We start from the raw sequence: 19,464 nt of genomic DNA on the forward strand, positions 1-19,464 counted from the left end.
CTTTGAATCTTTGAATCTTTGAATCTATTGGCTCATCAGAGGCTTCAACAGGAAAATCACCTCAACAACATCAGCAAAGAGGTCTTTCATTGATCAATTAGCAAGTTTATACCTTTATAAATACATAAAAGCTTACCGTATTCAGTAAGCATTGATATAAAAGTCATTTCATGTTTTCTGTTATTTTGTTTTTTTCTTTTTATCAAGATTTTGCAATTAATAGTTGACTTTTTCAGTACAAAAGTATACTATTGGGTGACTTTTTTTTAAGTAAGTATATATGCGGATGTCCAGATAATTATAAACTGATTGCATAAAGTTTACATCGTTCAGTAAAAGGATGGAAGTCTGCAGTAAAGTCTTTCAAAGTGGACATAAACAGGAACAAAGGTGTTTGTTGGAGGACTCTTACTCTGGGGTGTTGATCCAGATGATGTCCAGGTGGCAGTAATACACACATTCTTTGTCTTTGTAGGAGTAGCATGTGCACCTCTTGGCGCGTTTGCTGGCTGGCTCGAGCTTTCCCGGTTTATGTTGAAGGGCGACACCGAGGTCGTGTGTGCTGCTTGGTAGAATTGTGGTCAGCCTGAAGGCTCCCAGCTCTTTTTTCCTGCTCACATCTTTCCCAGACGAAGAACCTGCAAACCACAATAACCTTATATTATAGAGTTAGCTGGTTACACGGTTTTACCATTTAAAACACATTTATGGATACGATATTGATTTTTTTTTTCTAAGAAAGTAGCCCAAAAATACATTATATTCGCAATTTTCAAAAATATTAGAATCATCACACATAAAAATATTTCAAGCTTTTAAATCTTTTAATTTTGATGGTTATGGCTTATAATCTAAAGATATATTTATACATACTTTTAAAGAAGTTAGAAAACTATGATTTCACATCCTAAAATGCTTATGATCTCAAAACATCTGCAAAAGTTTTTTGGGCCTTCAGGTGATCTCGGTCTGTCACTTGTCTTTTTTAATGAGCACAAGTCACAAAGTTATTGCTAAAATACCCTGCTGCTCACAGAGTGCTGCATCCAGGCATTTTCTCCAAAGTAAACCAGACCAAGCATCGAGTGAATATAATCAGGTGTATTTTTTTTAGAAGCCTGATATTTGTAACAAAAACACTGATTGCTCTAATGTCAAATTTTCAAATACCGGTAAACTAAATTTTAGGGTTTAATTTCACTAAATGGGCAAAATAGTCAAAACACAGTTGAATAATCAATTGCAAGCATGTTGACTTACCGTAGTTTTAAAAAAATAAAAATAAATAACATTACGTTATTATCCTTTGGTTAGAATGAGATGTTGAACCTGTTAAATAAAAAGTGAATCAATGTGATCATAAAAAATATGGAATTTCATAAAATACACACAACAAATACTATATTTAGACCTATGTTAAGTAATGGTGTATACATTTATTTACATATATCATCATGGTGTTCAAAAGGTTTGTGGTTTAAATGAGATGTATAAAGAACTTAGAGGATTTTATTTTATGGTAAACAACATATCTACTAAAAAATCTGAATTTATGTAAGCATTGAAAGATTTACTGATGCTGAGAGGAACAGTTTTAACATGGCTTTAAAGCAGATGACTGCTCCGCTAAAGTTTAAATAATTTATTTAAAGATATATAATTATTATTTTTTGGATCAATTTGATGCCATAAACTAGAGGAAATAAAATGTTTGTGCAGTAGCAATAAAAATAACATTGATAATTACAATATTATTATAATAATTGCACAGTAATGCACAATTTTCACATGTTCAAACATGTTTCATTTATTTAGTCCTTTTTGTTAACATATTATTTTTTACATTTGTTTAATGTAGTTTTTGTTTCTTTTATTGTTTTTTCTAATATACCAGATTTTTTTAATGTAAGGATTGACACCAGAGCTTTTTGCCTTATTTTAATTATTGTCTTGACTTGGTTACTTTTTAAATATATTTTTAAATATTACCATAAATGTTGATTGTAATCATAACTCATTTTAATTGGGACGCATTTGTTCAATAACTTCAGTAATGTTGCTACAGCCCATAACGGAGCAGCAGCCTGTTCACCTGAAACACTCATCTTAAACCCTGAAGGTTGACTTACTCACCATTTAAAGAGACCGTCAGCGCTATGAAAAACCAAACTCCCGCATGAGCTGATGCTGCGTTTGCCATCACATCCGAAAAGTGCACAGAGAACAGGAAAGAGCGCGCGCCTACTCCCAACTGAGTGTTGATGCTCCCAGCAGCTCCACCTTTAAAGAGCGGACGGGCTGCTGCGAGACGACGACTTCCTGCTGGCTTTTCAAAATAAGAGAGTTCCAAACAGGAGTACCCACTAAATCCCATAGACTTCTGTTGAGAGATAAACAACTATTTTATTTGTCATAATAACCATTGATGCTGTGCTATTTTTTTTTTGTTTTACACGTTCTTATTAATCCTATTTTTCCACATTGTCTCTGCAATGCAAAGTTATTCAAGTTATAAACTGACCAATCAGATGCCTCACTAAAAGTATGTGGTCTCATGTCGAAACACTTGATTTTAAGATGACTCCCATTTCTAATTAGTGATTCTATAGAAATGTTGACTCAGACCTACTCGGAACAACCACTGCTCACTGACAGTTTTTGATTCCAAGATGGCGAAGTATATGACGAAAAAATTGAATTGTACCACGAGTTTAGTGTGGCTGCACTGAAACTGGAAAGTTGTGAGTTCAGATCCAGGCTGAGTCACACCAAAGACTCCAAAAATGGTACCCACATCCTCCCTGCTTGACACTCAGTACTAACTAGTTGGATTGGGAGGTCAAACCTCCAAATGTTACCCAAGTGTCTGCAGCTAACCGCTCCCCAAGGTGGATAAGTCAAGATCAGAGAATTAATTTCACTCACCTATTGGTGTGTGGCAACTAATTGGAGTTTAACTTTAACTTAATTTGGTAAATTAGTAATTTTCATTTGGGGGACATCACATTCCCTCGGTCCAGTTCTCATTTGCAGCTAACAGTCAACATAAAAGCCTCGTATTCCATCCCAAATCGGATGTCAACACAAAAATACCAAATGCTGCTGTTGGATTCCCTCTCATGCTCAAAAGTTCAACTTTACACCAAAAATACATTTGCATACACAGTATTAACATTTGAACAAACTAGTGAAGTATATACTTTCCATTTTCAGAATGACAGTGATGGAGGGAATAAATTCCAGTCACTCTACAACATTCAATTGGTCAAAGGACGTCCATACGGGGACTTTACAGATGAAGTTACTGAATAGTAAAGACTAATAATTACTGCTCAATAAATGTATTCAGATCATCAAACACACAAATCAAATATTCTATTTCAGTTGATGCATTTTAAATATTTGGAATAAACATTTTTACCGTGTTATTTGGTTACTCTAGTCTAAAAGGTCCCTAGGTGTGCATGTCTTTAGGAGTGTTTTTGTGCCTTGGAACCGACCCGTCGGTGTACCCCATCTCCACCCAACAGTAGGCAGGATAGGGTCTGGTGACCCTGAAAGGGATAGAAATGTAAGGAAAATGGTTGGAGGTTTTGAAACATAGTATTTCTCTGTGCTGAATATTATGCTTGTAAAGGATTAAATGTGACAGTAAAATAGATTCAAAAGAGTTGTGATACTTTTATATTTCAAAAGCTCTTTGATGAAAAAGTTAGCTTCGGAACACACAAAATCAAATCAGAAATTTCTAAGAGATTATTATTTGTCATTCAGATTGCAAGAGTGAAATAACTTTATTTGTTCATCCTCCACATTATGATGTAATATAAAGCCAAATAATACTAAGAACTGAAACCGTTTTACATTTGGAAACACAACACAGAGTCAACTTGCAGCGTGACTAAACAGGAATTGAGCACATTTCTTTCTTCACTGTCAGACAGCACAACCAGTTTATCCCATCAAACATAGCATGTCAGAACAGATAGATGTGAATGTCGCTGTAAATTCACCTGTCAGCTGTTAAAAAAAAAGATTTTATGAGCATTAATGGGCTGTGGAGTGACAGCTGAGTCAGTGTGTGCAGATTTGAATGTATTTACAGACTTCCTGTTCCTGTGTCGTGATGGCAGCTGCTGATTCATCATGAAAGTAAGACTTTCATGGAGGTGATGGCTTCTCCAGCCAACTCCTCCCTCACTAATAGACAGCACACATTGACTTGATGAGCATTTGGCAGCTTTGTTCATGATTCACAGAAACAGGTGTCGTCTGGAGGGAAGTTTTTACGGGTGGATGTCATAGTGGGAAGGAAGGCAAAGTCACGGCACTGGCTGAGGGTCAGAGAAGATCTTGTTGGTTGAGTTCAAATAGAAAAAGGGAAAGAAAGCTTTTATTTGCTACATTTTTTCTACAAAATCTATTTGAGGGAAAGTGTCGTTTGCAGATGTGTTATTTTATGGTAGAGCAAAAGTTCCAGCGTGAATAATATGAGGAGTCAAGTCAATCCTGCAGAGCAACTTGTGAGCCAATGAGAGCATTTATGATCCCACATCTTAGGTGTGTGTGTGGGGGGGGTGCATCCTGTTGACTTCAGATCTCAGAGATGTTTCTGCCCTGAGGCACTCCCAGAAAACAGGGAGAACATCAGCTGATGCCCTCAGGGATAAACACAGATACCTGAGTATGAACACTGCCAGACAGCACTTTACACATCGATACTTTTCCCTGACTCAAAAATGTCCTTAATTCAGCAGAACAATCATGTCTGTTGTTAGAAACTCTCATTAAGGCTGCTCTAGTTCTTAGAAATTTGATATTCCCATTAATATTTAAATGGTCACTCCGCCATTTAGCTGGAATTCGATGTAAACAAAATTATGATGTCCATGAAAAAAACATTTGTATTGGATGTTAAATCTAAACTGAGGTGAAATAAAATGTTGGAGCCGCACTAATGCTATGTTCACGCAGGCATATGACAGTCAACGCGGATTCTTGAGTGTTCACACTAGGCATGCAGGGAAGGGCTACTTCTCCTTTTTCTGCTGTTTACTAGAGTATGTCCAACACCTACAGGTGCAAAAGGCGTGGTGCAAAATGTCAAATTGGTGCAAATCTCCCAAGACTTTTTTTTTTACAGCTCTATTCTGATATATGAAGGACTTGGTGTCATGGAATTCCAGCCGGACACAAACCGGAATGATTGATTTATTTTCCATAATCAATTTTCCAACAGTTGGCACTTCCATGAATTAAATCCATATGTCACTACAAATCCAAATGCCTGATTGATCAAAGTTTGACTTTCTGCCACTCGTCTTGCACGTAGAACCTGGGAACAGATTTAAAAACTTGCCTAGCAACGTGAGCCCAAAAGTTTTGAACCTAGAAGCCCGAAACGCACTTTTAGTTGCATTTACTTAGACCAGGGGTGTCAAACAAATGTACCCGGCCCGCAAAATAGTTTAATCCAGCCCAGTCATGAAGAGAAAACATTATAAGGATGTTAAAAAAAGCAAGTTTCTAGCCTATTCCTGTGGCAAGTCATGGTTCTTTAAAGAAATTAACGCAATGTGCAATTTCGCCGCTAGGGGGAGCAAAGGAAACGAAGAACTGGGATAACAAGAGACCAAGAAATAATTATAATAAACAATGTAATGATAAGAGATGAGGCTACTAGGTTGGTTGAGACATTTTTTCCAACTGAGAAAATAACAAAACCAAAGCTACAAATAACACGTTGACCAAAGGCTATTCTGCTGTTATGTTACTGGTCCGGCCCGCTTGAGAACAAAATAAGTTTGACACCCCTGACGTAGACTTTTACCGTGAGCGTGTGTTACCGAGTGCAGTGTGAATGCAGCTTTACAGTACGTCTATTTCTGCTGTAACCATGGTGCTAACAGGAACTCACTGTGCTGTATAAGAGGCCCCCTAGTGGTTACCTGATGAACTGACATGACTCCTGTTATTTTAGGTTTTAAAGCAGCTTCAAGGGGGAAGTGAACCTGTTGGCTCTTGTACTTAATCTGCACAAATCTGAGTTTAAAGCTTTAAATGTATTTGTAAACAATTAAACATCCAGTGTTTTATTTCATGTCATGTAATTACAGCAGCTGATGCCCAAGATGTCACATTTTTTTCACTTTGATGCAGCAAATGTCCATATCGATAGCAGTATTGATTAAAAAAAACATATTAAAACAAATGAAATCATATTGTTAGGAAACATTTTAGTTTTGCTCTTCCTTAACAGTAGTTTGACCTTCAGTGCTCAAAAATAAACAATACAAAACCCCAATCAAACAAAAAAAAGTTTCTTTGAGCTTATCCTGCAGTTTTTTCCTGTAAATTTCGGTCTTGAAAGAAACCTTTCCCGTGAAGTGTGTTTGTGTTTCTTCTACAGCTCAATGATGAGCTTTCCTTCGTCATCACTGCTGCTGGTCTCCTCTGCGTCGTCCTGACAGCTCGGCTGCACAGGCCTCGCCGCGCTCAGACACTCAGCTGCCTGAAAGCCACGAAACAGCCCAGTTAGGAAAGCAGACTGATGTTTGCTGGTGCTGTCCGCTCCTCCACAGCTTGTACTGTCCTGTGGTGTCACGTCTGTCGTGTCTCGGGTCTGTGGACATGCAGAAAGTGTTGATGGACTCTGGCGGCTACCTGCAGGCTGGACGTCTGCTGCTCGCCCAGCAGCAGCAGCTCTGCAGACTTGAGAAACTTGGCTATGCGATGCAGAGGAAAACGCTAAGAATTCAGGTGAGAGGCCACAATTGTTGAAGCCTCCTGGGGCAGTTAATGTATGACTTACATATGACTGACAGCTCACAGCAGTGTTGTCATGACCCACAGTGGTATTTCCTTGCTGAGTGGGGAGTCTGCTGAGAGAGAGCTGCTTCTGTGAGAAACCTTGACTTTTTTGAAGGTCTGGTTCAGTTCTTGCAAAAACATTTTGTGTTTCTGATAAATTAACCCTGGCTATCATATTTCCACTTGAGGCTGGTTCATATAAGACCCGTGTTTGTTGGCTGTGGATGCTGCTGCTTGCCCAGTTCTGCTGGGGTGGATATAGATGGTTGTTTTCCAGCGATGGAAGGTTAAAAAGATCTGTGTGAACACCACTGGCAGAAAAATGGAGGTTACTCAGTTTGTCTGGAGCTTGCTGAGGACTCTGTGTTCCAGCCTGGGATAGATACTGAAGATGCTGCGAGGTTTTAAAGGAGTCCCCCTGGACCCTTTTGTCATCTGCCTGTTTCAAAGAGGGGAACATAAGATTATTTCCATCAAAACATACAGATAATATATATATTTGTTTCAATTTCAATCATTAGCTTTCTGCATTCTTCAAGCCGAACTCTGAGAGCAAATAAAAATCAGAAAAATACAGAAAAAAAAGCATTTTCAATGTTATTTTTAAAATCAGTACTTTTCATTATTTTGATCAACCTCAACCTCACTTCTTATTTTTTATGAGATGGGGTCAAAGCTACAGCCTGACCCTATAAGACTGCTCAAACTCAAGCTCACCTGTAGCTGTGCTCCAATCACATTTCTGCAGCCAGACTCTGATACGTCTCCAATCCACATTCGTCTGCTGTGGTCCTCTGCAGACACCCCACGACCACCCTGCTCTTCCATGGCCCGCCGGCCCTCCTCTGATCTCCAGTCCGTGTCCTCCAGCTCCACGGGAGTTCCTGCATGTTCCCGTGTCTGCAGCGCTCCCCCGGTTGTTCCAGCCTCCAGGGAATGTTCTTGACCAAGCCCTTGAAGCAACACAAACAAACCAAAGTCTTCATAAAGTGATGAATCGGCTGGCCACTTTCAACGCTTATTAGTTTATCTCACGGATTTACAGGATTTCAGTCTGTTTTAAACACTTCTGGGTTTAAAACTGCCTTAAACCTGCCAGAGGCTTTGTTGACTCAGAGTTCTTTGATGGTGACTAGTTCAAGATGTTAAAGTTTTTATTCTGAGGAAAAATGAGTCTCTTCTGGAGATTCTGGAGTGGACATTTTTTCAGAGTTAAACACGTCTTTCAGCTCCTCTGTGTTTTCCTTCCCTTTCTGTATGCTTGTATTATGGATTTGGTTTGTATGAGGAATTATTAATGACTGGTTACCTGTTTCAGTGTTCATAGAGAGGGGATCCACAATAAACTGAGAGGAGCTAAAGAACAACTTGTCATTTTACTTTTTTTTGTACGTATAGTTTTATATTTTATATAAAAAAAATACATATATTATATATTTTTATATATAAAAGTTTTTATTTTTTGCAAAAAAATAAATAAATAAATAAGTAAATTAAAAATAAACTAATGAGAAAAATAAGCTTCATGTTATTTAAATTGTGAGTTTGGGGGGTTAAAGTAGAATGTCCTGTATGACTTTCTAAAAACCAACAGTTTATTTTTAAATATGAAAAAAAATCAGAAAATAAATGTTATGTATTTTGTTTTAATGATTTTTTTACTCTGGTGAGCTTATTTCATCATATACTACATATTTTAACATATTACATTTTCATCATAATTGATTTTATCCTCTTTGTTCACGAATGAAAGTGCCTTCATTTTCCATAGATATACTGTCAGTCTTTTATTTTTTTTATTTTTTGAGTTGAGAGAACAATTTACCTTTTTTGTGGACTAAATGTTTTTAATCTGAGACTTGTACTGAAACAGCATGTAAGACACTTTAACTATTAAATTCGTTAATTTACAGAAAAGGTCAGCATTATTGTGTCTGTATAAAAATTATTGTCATGGTATTTTAGGTCGAAAGAAAATATAATTGAGACCAAAGTGGTTGTTTGCTGCCCTCTAGCGTTCACAGAGGTATTTGTTTTAGGAGTGAATCCAGACTACAAGTAATAGTCCATCAACATGTTCTCTGATTCTTTTTGGTGTCAAAGAGCTTCTTGCTACAAATTCAAAAGAAAACAGAATTTCAACTGTTGATTTATTTCCTGGATCAGTGCAAAGATCTTAATTCATGGTTCATTCACATACATTGTTGCTTTTCCAAATCATCTTAAAAAAAAACTCCAAATAAACTTCATCTTACTGAGAGTTTTGTTGACTTGAACTGCAAACATGTGAATCCAAATCAAATGGATTCTTTATCTTTATCTTCAACCCGGATATTTAGTAGTGATGTAACAATTTATCAACTTAATTGAGGAATCGATTTATATTCCGACGATTCAACTAAAGTGATCTGTCTGAGGAAAGTTGCCATTTAAATCAACCTATACCAATATAAAATAATTTCACAAGAAATAAATATACATTTTGGGAAAATACCATTTGGATTGAGATACACAAGTTTATTCTAGAATAACGTAAAAATGACAACACTCTTGTGATGTCAGGAAAAAATGATCAAGCCATCATCACAGTCAAATGTGTGGAAACACTTTGAGTCTTGCAAAGACATGTGACCATACAGTGTGGTAGAATGTTCTAATAATGATCTGTTGGTATTATTTTGATGTGGAAAAACAACAGTGGGCTGAACTTTAGGAAACTAAAATGTGAATGGATTTACCATTAATTCTTGTTTACTTGTTTGTTTGTTCACATGTTTAATTTACAATTAATAATCTTGCGAGAAATACAAGGAATCTGGAAAACGTCACCTGCATTGTTCAGTACCAGGTTTTTATCTCTGAGTCACACTGGTTGAAGTTTTGGGCTTAAGATGTCCTGGATGGATTTTAGGTCAGTAAATCAGATCGTTCAGAATTATTTAATATTGATTGAACTGTATCGCCAACCACAAATCATGATATGAATTGAATTGTTTGTAAAAATGAATGACTACACCCTTCATACTTAGTCTTGTTTTGTTTTTTCATGAGTGCAGGGCAGTGAAATTTGTTGTCATTGTTATTTTTAGATTAAAAAAATGATAAAAAGGTGAACTTTTTACTCAAACCTTAAACTGGACTGCAGCTTCTCCAGCAGAGCCTTTGTTTGTACACTCTTTATTCACATTCTTATTATAATCTAATTCATTACTGTGCAGCATCATGAGCTGCATGAAGAAAGTATTTACCTGGACTCAGGTTCTGGATGCCTGTGCTCGCTACTACAGCGTCTGTAGATCCCTGCAGGGGAGTTTTAGACGGCAGAGAGGAAAACGGACCCACAGTTTTTTGTTGGAGCTCTGAACTGACTGTCTCCTCTGACCCTGGAGCAGTAAGCTGCAGCGAAGGCGAGGATGTGTCTGTCGGTCTGAGGTGATGGATGTTTGCCTCCTTTGGTGAACTCTGATCCGTGTGTGATGACTGATGGCAGCAGACAGACCTCTGAGGGTTTAGCTGTTTTGCAGCCTGACTGACACAATCTCCACTTTCTAACCTGCTTTCAAAGCCCAAAGCATCACAGTTGGATTTGATTGTTTCCGGGAGACACGGGGTTCCTGGATTTGGGGGTTTGTGGTGGTGATCCTCCCCCTGAATTACTCCTGCCACTCTGTTCTGGTGCACAGAGTTGTTAGGAATAGAAATCCCTCCGTTCTCATGTTGTTTTGAAAGAGTTTGGGTGACTGCAGGGCTATCTCTGACCCTCCAGTCTAAAAAAAGCTGCTTCTCAGCACAATGTGTTGGAAAAAAGGCTTGTTTTTCCTCTGAGTTTTGTCCGCCTCTTGGCTGTACGCTTCTGGGTGAAGCAGCAGTTGATGTGCCTGCAGAGAAAACTGTGATTCTATCCAGAGATCCTGCTGATGCTGAACCCTGAGAGGTGTTCTCACGCTCACTCAGGTTCAGGCCTCCTTTTGCAGATATGGCTGACTGTTGAGGTGTTTGGTGAGTTGTTTTCAGTCCTTCTGTCTTTTCACTTCTCAGGGGTGTGTGGTTCCCCTTTTCGTTTTCCATCGCAGTGAAGCCTCCAGCTTCACCCTCAGTAGTGTCTGGGCCTGAAGCTTTGTGGCTCTGGGGCACACCGACATCTGCTGGACGCTCAATCTGGTGTTCAATGAGAGCCAGCTGCTCGTCTGAGATGATCTGAAGGCAGATCTGCAGGTCTGCTGTGTGCATGTGAAACACATTTGGAGCTGGCTGGGCGTGGGCAGAAGGCGTTAAGAGATATGGTGCAGCTGAGGAGTTTGATTTCAAGTTTTCCAGCTTGACATGGCTCTCAGACGATGGCTTGTGTGTTGGGGAAGGAGGATTGTGACGAGATGTGACAGCAGCAGCTGGGGTTTGTTGGGTGGCTGTGGCAGAAGGCAAACCTGCAGGTGTGAGAGGTGAGAGTGACACTGCAGACACCGCTGCAGATTTCAAAGTATGACTCAAACTGCAGCTCAGTCCTCTCTGATAATCCTTGAGGCAGCTTGTGGTTATTGTGGTCGCTGCAAACTGCCTGTGCACGGCAGGCAGGCTGCAACTGTTTGTGAGACACGAAGCCTGACAGAGAGCTGTAACTGTGCCAGGCCAGGCAAGTCGGTCTGATAAGGAGACGGGTGTTCTGCTGACGTCACAGCTTTGAGGCGAAACAGTGGGATTTGCACAGATACTGTTACTCTTTGCAGATGACAACTTGCTATTTGAGTCGAGGCCGCAGTCCTCCATTGTTTTGGATTCCTCTTCCGCTGGCTGTGAGGGACTGGAATCAGAAACGTGGGGTAATTTGAGTTGGTACTTGGGCAGGAAGCTGCTTCTAACGACAGATGGGATAGGCATAGCTCCTGAGGTGCCCACCGGCGGTGCAAGTGCGCTGGCCATACATGGAACCAGGAGAGCTCCGCTCATCCTGAAAAGCTCTGGATTTTCTTGACTTGCGTTCTTCAGAACTGTTCTGGTGTCAGGGGTGCAGCTTGTGGGGTCAGCCTCCACCTCCATGGGTGAAGCTGTTTTCTTTTCCGTTCTTTGCTTCTTCCTGTCAGAAGGACTTTGGGGGGTAAAGAGCTGCGACGTGGAGTCAGAGTGTGGATCAGCATCCGTTTGCCTTCCAGCCTCTGTCTTTGATCCATTCATCAATGGTGTCCGTGGCAGCCATGACACGTTTCTCTTAGGTTGAGAATCCAGTGGACTTGTTTGTTGACTGAAATCCAAAGAGGAGGCCACCGGAAGCCTAATTGAGGTTTCCCTACTGTTTGCGAAGTTTAGCACAGATTCTGTGCTTTTCTGTGAACAGAGGACACTTTCATGCTCTGGGTTTGTGGAGCACTTCCTGCTTTTCAAAGGACTGCTGTCTCCACATTGCTCTGCGCTGTAGAGCTTTTTGAACGTTCCTCCTCCGTACATGTACCACTTGTTATATGCGAACTTCTGTGCCTTCTTCCTCCGGAACTTTCTGCTGTTTACCTCATCTCCATCGCAGCTGAGGCTGCCGGCGCGCGCCTCCTCCACAGCTGAACTTGTGAGGAGAGCGTCTGTTGCGTGGTTGCAGTCTACGGCTGTTTGCCGGACTAGTGTGCGGTGGGTGGATGAGTGCTGGTTCACAGGCTTTGTTGCCAAACCTGTTGGATGGATCTGGCCAGAGCTTCCCCTGCGGGCTAGGCTTATGTAATCGTTGTGATGGGAGGGGGACGGAGCGGTCTCCGGCTGCAGGAGGGTGACGCTGAAAGGCAGGGAGTTGCTGCGTGTCAAGGGGGCATGATCCACAGTGGAGGCCCGTTGAGTGGGAACAGAACAGTACAACCCGGCCCTGTCATGTTTTTGCAAAAGCCCTGCTTTCTGAGGCCCGTTAATCCTCATGTCAAAGTGGAACGAGTCCTTGTAGGTGTACGGCATGGGGAGGTCGATGCTGCCCTGCTTGGACAGAACCGTCTTCCTGGGCCTCACATTCTCCAGCTGTTTGTCCTCCACGACAGCTGTGTTCTCAGATATCAACTTGGAAATTCGCTCCTCCAGAATCCTTTGCTCCTGCTCCCTTCTCATAGCTTTGGGTTCCTGTTCTGCTCTCTCTGAAGTCGGCGGTGCCGGGCTGCTGGTTTCCTCTATGCTCTCCTTGAAAGACCTGCTGAGTGAGTCCATGCTGTGGTCTGTTAAACTACTCCTGGGGCTTGGGTAGTGGTCGCTGCTCTCGCTGAAGCCAGAATCTGTGCTCTCGTGACTCTGGGATTTGCCCTTCGAGACTGAGCGCTCCCAGCGCTCAGGAAGCAGCATGGCCTCTTGTCTCTGAAGGGGAAGGTGTCGACCAAAAGTCAGATGCGGATCCAGACTTGGCATCTTTTGTCTAGTCTTTTCCTCTGTTAATTTTTCTCTACCTTCCTTTCCTGCACATTGTTCTTTGTGTTCACTGACTCCTTGTGTGTGTACAGAGCTAACCTGAGCATTGCTGGCTGGGATGGAGATCTCAGAGAGGTTTTTCTCCATGCCGGCAGACTCTTCTTCGCGCTCATCAAGAGACAAGATGGACACACAGTTCTCTCTGGAACTGTCCAAGCTGCTGTGTTCCGACTCAGAGGAGAGCCGGGCATGGGCCTGGGTACGTTTGTGCTTGTAAAGGTTGCTCTGAGTCTTAAAAGAAACTCCACAGGTGGTGCAGGGGTAAGGCCGCTCCCCCGTGTGGCAACGAAGGTGCTTCTCCAGGACGCTGGGCTTCATGCAGTCTCGTCCACAGTGGGGGCACACGTGCTTCCCCGCCGATTTGGGTCTGGCTGCAGCAGGAGAAGCTGGATTTTGAGAGGGCTGAGGCTGCAGCCCACTGGCGATGTGCAGAGTCAGGAAAGGAAGTTTGTCTTTGGGGGTAAGCGGCGGAACGGCCAGATGGAGAGCTGCTGTCCTGCTTAGAGCGGCAGGAGACTGGGGGTAAGGCTGCAGCGGCAAAGCAGGCACCGGGTGTATGTACAGTGCAGTCAGCGGAGCCTGGACAGCCATCCTCTTCTCTGCCTGAGTTGCGACAGAGCTGATATGCACTGGAAGACTTCCCAATGTCGGCTTGCTAGTCTCCATGGTAACTGCTGCCGTTGCGATGAACCAGAGACTCTATTACCTGTAGGAGAAGAACAGTTTGTGTTAGGCTTTGGTATTGTCTCTGATCACATCACTCTGAGGGAGGGGAGGGATGTTTTTCACTCTTAAAGAGGAAAATGTGACCCGAGTGTTTATCAGTGCGATGCTCTGAACCGGTTAATAATGGCGGAAGCACTGCATCCTTCAGTAAAGAACTAATCTAATCTGGAAACAACCAGTCTCCCTGTTTAGATGTGATGAAATACAGCGATGCATTTCAAGAAACACCTTAGTATCAAGCTGGAATATGATACAAGTCGTCTAATCACACGCAGATAAAAAAGAAGAAAACATCTTTGCTGTCGGTGTGAGGGGCAGAGAGTCTCACTCTTTAGAAGGATGGAGGCTGGAAAATATTTAAACCCCCAGGCAGGGCTACTAAAGGAAGGCTGAGTGAGATCCTGATTTCTCTTGAATAAAATCTGTCCATTCAAATTAGCTTCAGCATCCGTCTGCAGAAATGATTTGGCACAGCCCTGAACTCTTGGCTGCTCTCAGCTGTCGCATCAGTGCAGTAATCCCATCAAAGTGTAAAGACATGGAAAGATAGAAAGCTGCATGTTAGAAGCCAGTTACATTGGGTTTTGCTCTACCACAAAGGTGCAGGGAGAGCACCCCTCTGTAGCTTTCACAGCCCGGAAACTTTTTGTTGTTTCGTAAATCAAAACTCTTGATTTGAACCTATTTGATGGATCAACAAACAGCCATGTGAGCACGTATTTCACTTGTACCCGCTGCACCTTCCTGCTAAAATGAGCTTTCACTTCCTCACAGATATGCAAAACACATCATATTGTTTCACATGCTGGAAGTCAGAGCAGAAGCACAACCATCGAGATGTGTTTTTCATTTCTTCTTTTGAAGAATAACTCTCCTGAGGTGGGTTTATGAAGAGGTCACGCTGAAAAAGTGAGTCACTTCAACAAGTTCACTTCTGGTGCTTCACTCTGATTCTCTAGATCGGCAGAGAGAAGACTTGAAAAGAGGAAACATTTCTACACAGTTCAGGTGAGATCACAGCATAAAACTGTAGTCTGAGCTCAACGTGGATGCATCAGACAAGGCAGTAAAGAAGCTGAAGTCACTCACCGTCTCAGTGACACCTCGTGTGGTGAAAGCCCCCCTCTGCTCAGGCTGTTCCTCTCCAGCCTGAGCTGCTCCGAGTTTTTCAGCACGAGCTCTCGCTCGTCACAAGGAAGCGGAAGAAATGCAAATGAGAAACGAGATGCAGGCTGAAAGTGGTGAGGCAGAGAGGAGAGCGTGGAGGGAGGGAGCAGGCTGGGTGGGTGTGTGGCTGTCAAACAAAGACTTCCGGAGGACAATTTGAAAACAAAACAACAAAAAAAAACATCACACAAAGAAAGTGTGTGTGTGCACCACAGATGGGAGCCAAATGAGGACCAAAGCAAGCTCACCTTCAGAAGCCGAGTGAGGGAGCACCTGACTTCTGATTCCTTCATTGCCCTCACCTACCTCCTCCCACACAGCATCTCAAACGCCCACATGGTGCGGCAGGCTGTTGTGAGAGCACATGTGCTGGCTCCGCGCTCAGTCACAGAACAAATGGATGAGCTGGAGCTGGTTTCCCTCCTCCATGAAGCCTCTGCACGGGTTCAGCAGTTCACCCTCACATGTTCACACGCTGGTGCTTTCCTAAAAACATACTCGTGGATCTGTGCCTGCATGTTCGCCATGTTTACTGATGATTCTGGGATGCAAAATTTATGCTGTACTTCGCCGTTTTACTGCAGGTTTAAAATTAAAAAGATAAAACAAAAAAAGTCTAGAAAAATTCAATCTATTCAAATTTCTCTGTGAAGCCGAAATCTGTCTTGGGGTTTAAAATGTCTGATTCCCTGACTGAACCAAACAAAAGCAGGTATAGCTAAAGTCTGACCTCAATAATCTAAAATAGTCTAAAATAAAATAGTTTCTTTTGATCATGATTATGCAGTTTTTAGTCTCAAAAAAGTGTTTTTTTAGGACATTTTCTCTTTAGATGGTCCATTAGAAATTCACATCTGAGTTTGTGACTGTTGGCACAGAGTAACCATCTGTTAACATGTTCAACAGCTAGCTTATAGCCCCTCACAACCACGACCTAACAAAAAATAAAACGTTGAGCAATATTGGAGCTATCCATCTGTTAGCTCAGATGAAGAAAACAAAAAAGTTAATGGATCTATTTGCCTATAATTGGCGAAAAAAGAGAGAGCTCGTAACTTTGTATGTCATGCTTACAAACTTTATCCAACCACATTTTTTTCCTTTGCTCCAGATTCACAATAATTTGAATTAAACACAATTAAGAAAATGCATAAAAATGCAAAACATGCATTTTTATGCTTAATTTTTTTTTTACAAATGTCCTCCATCGTGAGGAGAAAAACATGGTAAAAACACACAAAAAAACGGATTTACATCAAAATATGTCTTCACAATGTCTGATATTTTTACTTAAAAGTCAGGTTTTCCTTTGAAGTTTTCAGTAATCTAAACAAAACTAAGGACAGACAGCAAATCATTAAATTATAATAATTATTTTTAAAGGGAAATTTAATATATTCTCCTCCTTTTTTCATTCTTTACAGATTTGCAGATGAATTCCAATTTTATTTTAAATCTTTTAGAATTAAATATATTGTAACCACAAGGGGGCACAATCCAGTGCTTTTGTTCTCCAGGTGAATGCAGAGGGTTGTGTCATGAGCAGTAGGAACTTTAAATGACTGGACTTAGACAATAAAAATAGACAGTTGGCCGACATGATGGAAAGAAGAAGATACGCTGTGTTTCAGAGACCAGATGGAAAGGAAGCCAGCTTATACGAGCAGGTTGGAGTTGTTTCTCATGGTGTGGCTGGAAAGAGGAAAGGAGGAGAAGAGATCCTGAAGGAGTTTGCTATGAGTGAAAGGAGTGTCAGATTGGTTGATGAGTCTGAAGCTGGGCGTTTTAGGAGAGATCTGAATGTTGTCTGTGTTATTCTCCTCATGTAGGATCTGAGATGCAGCACAAGGTGATGGAGGAGGTGGCAACGTTCAAACAAAGAGAATGTGAGGACTTAAATAACAGCTGAGACACAAGAAAGAAGAGCTGAGTCTGTACAGGCTGGTAAGGAAGGAAACACAGATGGATGCAAGAGGTAAAGATGATAGAAAAACAGGGATGACAATGTGTTGACAGATTCCACAAGTTTGATGGAATAGTGGAACAAAAACTCTGTTGAATGAAGAAAATGTTTGAGAAAGCATCGAGGGAGAAAGGAAGAGGGACATGGTCCATTTTGGACCAGGAAGTAGAGGAGATCGGTGAGGAAAAAATCAGGAAGTACTTAAAGACCCAGTGTTTGGTGTTTTTAACATGTTTTGGTGGCATTTTTCTAACGATGGAGGACATATATTGCATTTTTAGTATGTCTTTATTCAAATTGTAATCAAAAGCAGATGAGAAAATCCCATTGGAAAAAGCCTGTAACTGTGAAGAAGGTGCTGTAAGCTCCCTGGTCTGCTCCATTCCGATGTATCCACTTGTAGACGACTAGATCGTCTATGAATTTGTTATTTCATGAAGAGCTAAAAATGACGAAGAGCTCAAAAGTACTTCGTTTTGATGACATACTGTACTTGTGGAGGTATGAAAGTTGATTTAAAAACACATAAATAGAATTTAATAGTTTCAAACTTTAGAGACGTTGTTTCAAGTGACTCCGCACTTTGAAGAGGAATTCAAGCATATTGGTCTTCATAAAAAAAAATCAATTCAGCTTTTATTAATGATGTGTTCCTAGAAGAAATTCTGTTTGCTTTATTTGTTCATACAAATGATCAATCTACATCAGCAGAAAAAGTTTTGGAACAGTAATCTAAATTTAGTTTTTAAGCTGAAGCTAAAAATGAAGTCTAAATGACCCTTTAAGAATTTTTTTTCTGTAAAAGAAATCTTTGGATGAAATTTTTCATTGATAAAAATCTAGAATATTTTTTAAAAAGTATGTAAAATTATCCGTATTAGCATCAGACTACTGAAAAAAACACAATGTTGACGCTCTTCTATGCACATGAAGTTTTGGAGCATTGGCAAACAAAGACGCTCTGACCAATTAACAAAATTAACATAAATATATTAAGATCAGCCTAGAAATTAAGTTTAAATTCAGCATCAGGTCACTTTTTTAAACACTTTATTGACTGAAAAAAGCAGCATTTTTTATTTATTTTACATTGTTTCATTGCATTTAGGCCTAAGATCTCATAAGTTGCATACCATCACAGCATATTTACCTCCCCTATAGTTTTAAGTTACTAAAAGTCCAACATCAAACCTGGGCCTCTTGATAAATCAGAGAAAAAGTTCTAAAGATAAATTCAGCGGTTTATCAGAAGTTAAAGATTAAGAGTCTTACTTTTTCATGTCATCCACGACACCCACAACTGTCCCCTTAAACTTGTGCTTTTTATTCCTTTTAGAAAGTCAACATTTCACTTAAAGTCAATATTCAGGTTGTTGTCTCTCAGTTTGAGAGTTCAACTCTGCAAATAGTAGATCGTGTCCACTCAAAGACACCAGATCATTTTTACATCATTTCAACAACTACAGACTTTAGCTCATCTCCAAGGCAACAGCAGGATGGAACACAGAGTATGATTTTTGTTGACATGGCAACAAGACACCTCCTACCACTCATGTTTTCAGTGTCTTCACAAAAGCCTGCAGGACTGTGCAAGCATGTGTGCATTGTTTTTTTAGACAAAAAAAATGTGGATTTTGCTCACTCCCAAACTGTCTGCAACACTTTCATATTGTTTGCATGATGGTGTGTTTCTCAACTTGAGTGAAATTTCACTGTGCATTTTCTTTTTGTTGTGAAGACGAGCTGTCACGATGACTGATGTCAGGTCACTGTCATTATAGTGATAATCTGTCAGAGGTAACGCATGAGTTCATCTAGTGGCTAAAAGCCTCTTCCAGGACTTAGACAAAGTCAGAAGTTCTTCAGAACTTGCACATTCATTTTGTTTATCAATGGTGAATTAAAACTCGTACAACAAAAACACAAAAGTTGTTTTTTTAAAGCAAACTATTGATAATATTTTTTTTTATTTTATTTATTTATTTATTTTCCAAAATGTGATACAGCCATAAGCCTTCAAATAGCTAAGACATGGGCAACAAACAGCAAAAAAACAAAAAACAAAGTGGTTGGAAGAACATTTATGCACTAATGTAATTAGCTAATAACCTGTGACACTGTTAGCTTCAAATGTTACATCTTAAAGGGTGGCATCTCTCATAGGTAAGGACGATGTGTAAAAGTGTTTATAAAGGCAGTAAAATAAACTTTTAAATCAAATTCCTCACTGTCTAACTACAGAGACTACACATCTCATCCTTAAACTGTGAATGACATCATTCAAAGAAATGGCAGAAATCTGTGTATGTCAGGGATAAACAGTGACCTAAGACCTTTTTTGAACGTCAGTGGCTTTTTGGCCCATGAATGAC

The 19,464-nt window shown here is 40.5% G+C and overlaps 2 protein-coding genes and 1 long non-coding RNA gene across 4 annotated transcripts in view; 1 reads left to right on the plus strand and 2 right to left on the minus strand.

The window, feature by feature from the left end:
- LOC112145386 (endothelin-3) overlaps positions 1-3,682 on the minus strand; it is an 8,607-nt gene extending 4,925 nt beyond the window's left edge. For both annotated transcript variants that reach the window (XM_036211940.1, XM_024270562.2), the window contains exons 1-2: positions 2,134-3,682; positions 413-638 (exon numbers count right to left, since the gene is read on the minus strand). In XM_036211940.1, the coding sequence (XP_036067833.1) occupies positions 413-638; positions 2,134-2,374 (467 nt within the window). In that variant the 5' untranslated portion in view covers positions 2,375-3,682. The remainder of the gene's footprint in view (positions 1-412; positions 639-2,133) is intronic.
- Positions 3,683-6,076: 2,394 nt separating this feature from the next.
- znf831 (zinc finger protein 831) lies at positions 6,077-16,226 on the minus strand. The gene is made up of 4 exons (XM_024269536.2): positions 15,052-16,226; positions 10,059-13,942; positions 7,528-7,763; positions 6,077-7,249 (listed from the first exon to the last, which is right to left on the minus strand). The coding sequence occupies exons 2-4, from the start codon at positions 13,900-13,902 to the stop codon at positions 6,404-6,406; spliced, it is 4,926 nt and encodes a 1,641-aa protein (XP_024125304.1). The 5' UTR covers positions 13,903-13,942; positions 15,052-16,226; the 3' UTR covers positions 6,077-6,403.
- A 538-nt stretch (positions 16,227-16,764) lies between these two features.
- Positions 16,765-17,361, plus strand: LOC112144771. The gene is made up of 3 exons (XR_004947879.1): positions 16,765-16,796; positions 16,959-17,073; positions 17,146-17,361. It is a non-coding gene; the product is annotated as an uncharacterized LOC112144771 (long non-coding RNA).
- Positions 17,362-19,464: the final 2,103 nt, after the last annotated feature.

Source organism: Oryzias melastigma, linkage group LG5 (genome assembly GCF_002922805.2).
Source record: "Oryzias melastigma strain HK-1 linkage group LG5, ASM292280v2, whole genome shotgun sequence".
Classification (NCBI taxonomy): domain Eukaryota; kingdom Metazoa; phylum Chordata; class Actinopteri; order Beloniformes; family Adrianichthyidae; genus Oryzias; species Oryzias melastigma.

Bases quoted from the DNA above. Each gene is read 5' to 3' on its own strand.
- znf831 (XM_024269536.2), bottom strand. From the start codon at position 13,902: ATGGAGACTAGCAAGCCGACATTGGGAAGTCTTCCAGTGCATATCAGC. The intron at 7,764-10,058 runs GTAAATACTTTC...TGTTGCTTCAAG, and splicing joins CATCCAGAACCTGAGTCCAG to GGCTTGGTCAAGAACATTCC. The intron at 7,250-7,527 runs GTGAGCTTGAGT...TCTTTGAAACAG, and splicing joins TGATTGGAGCACAGCTACAG to GCAGATGACAAAAGGGTCCA.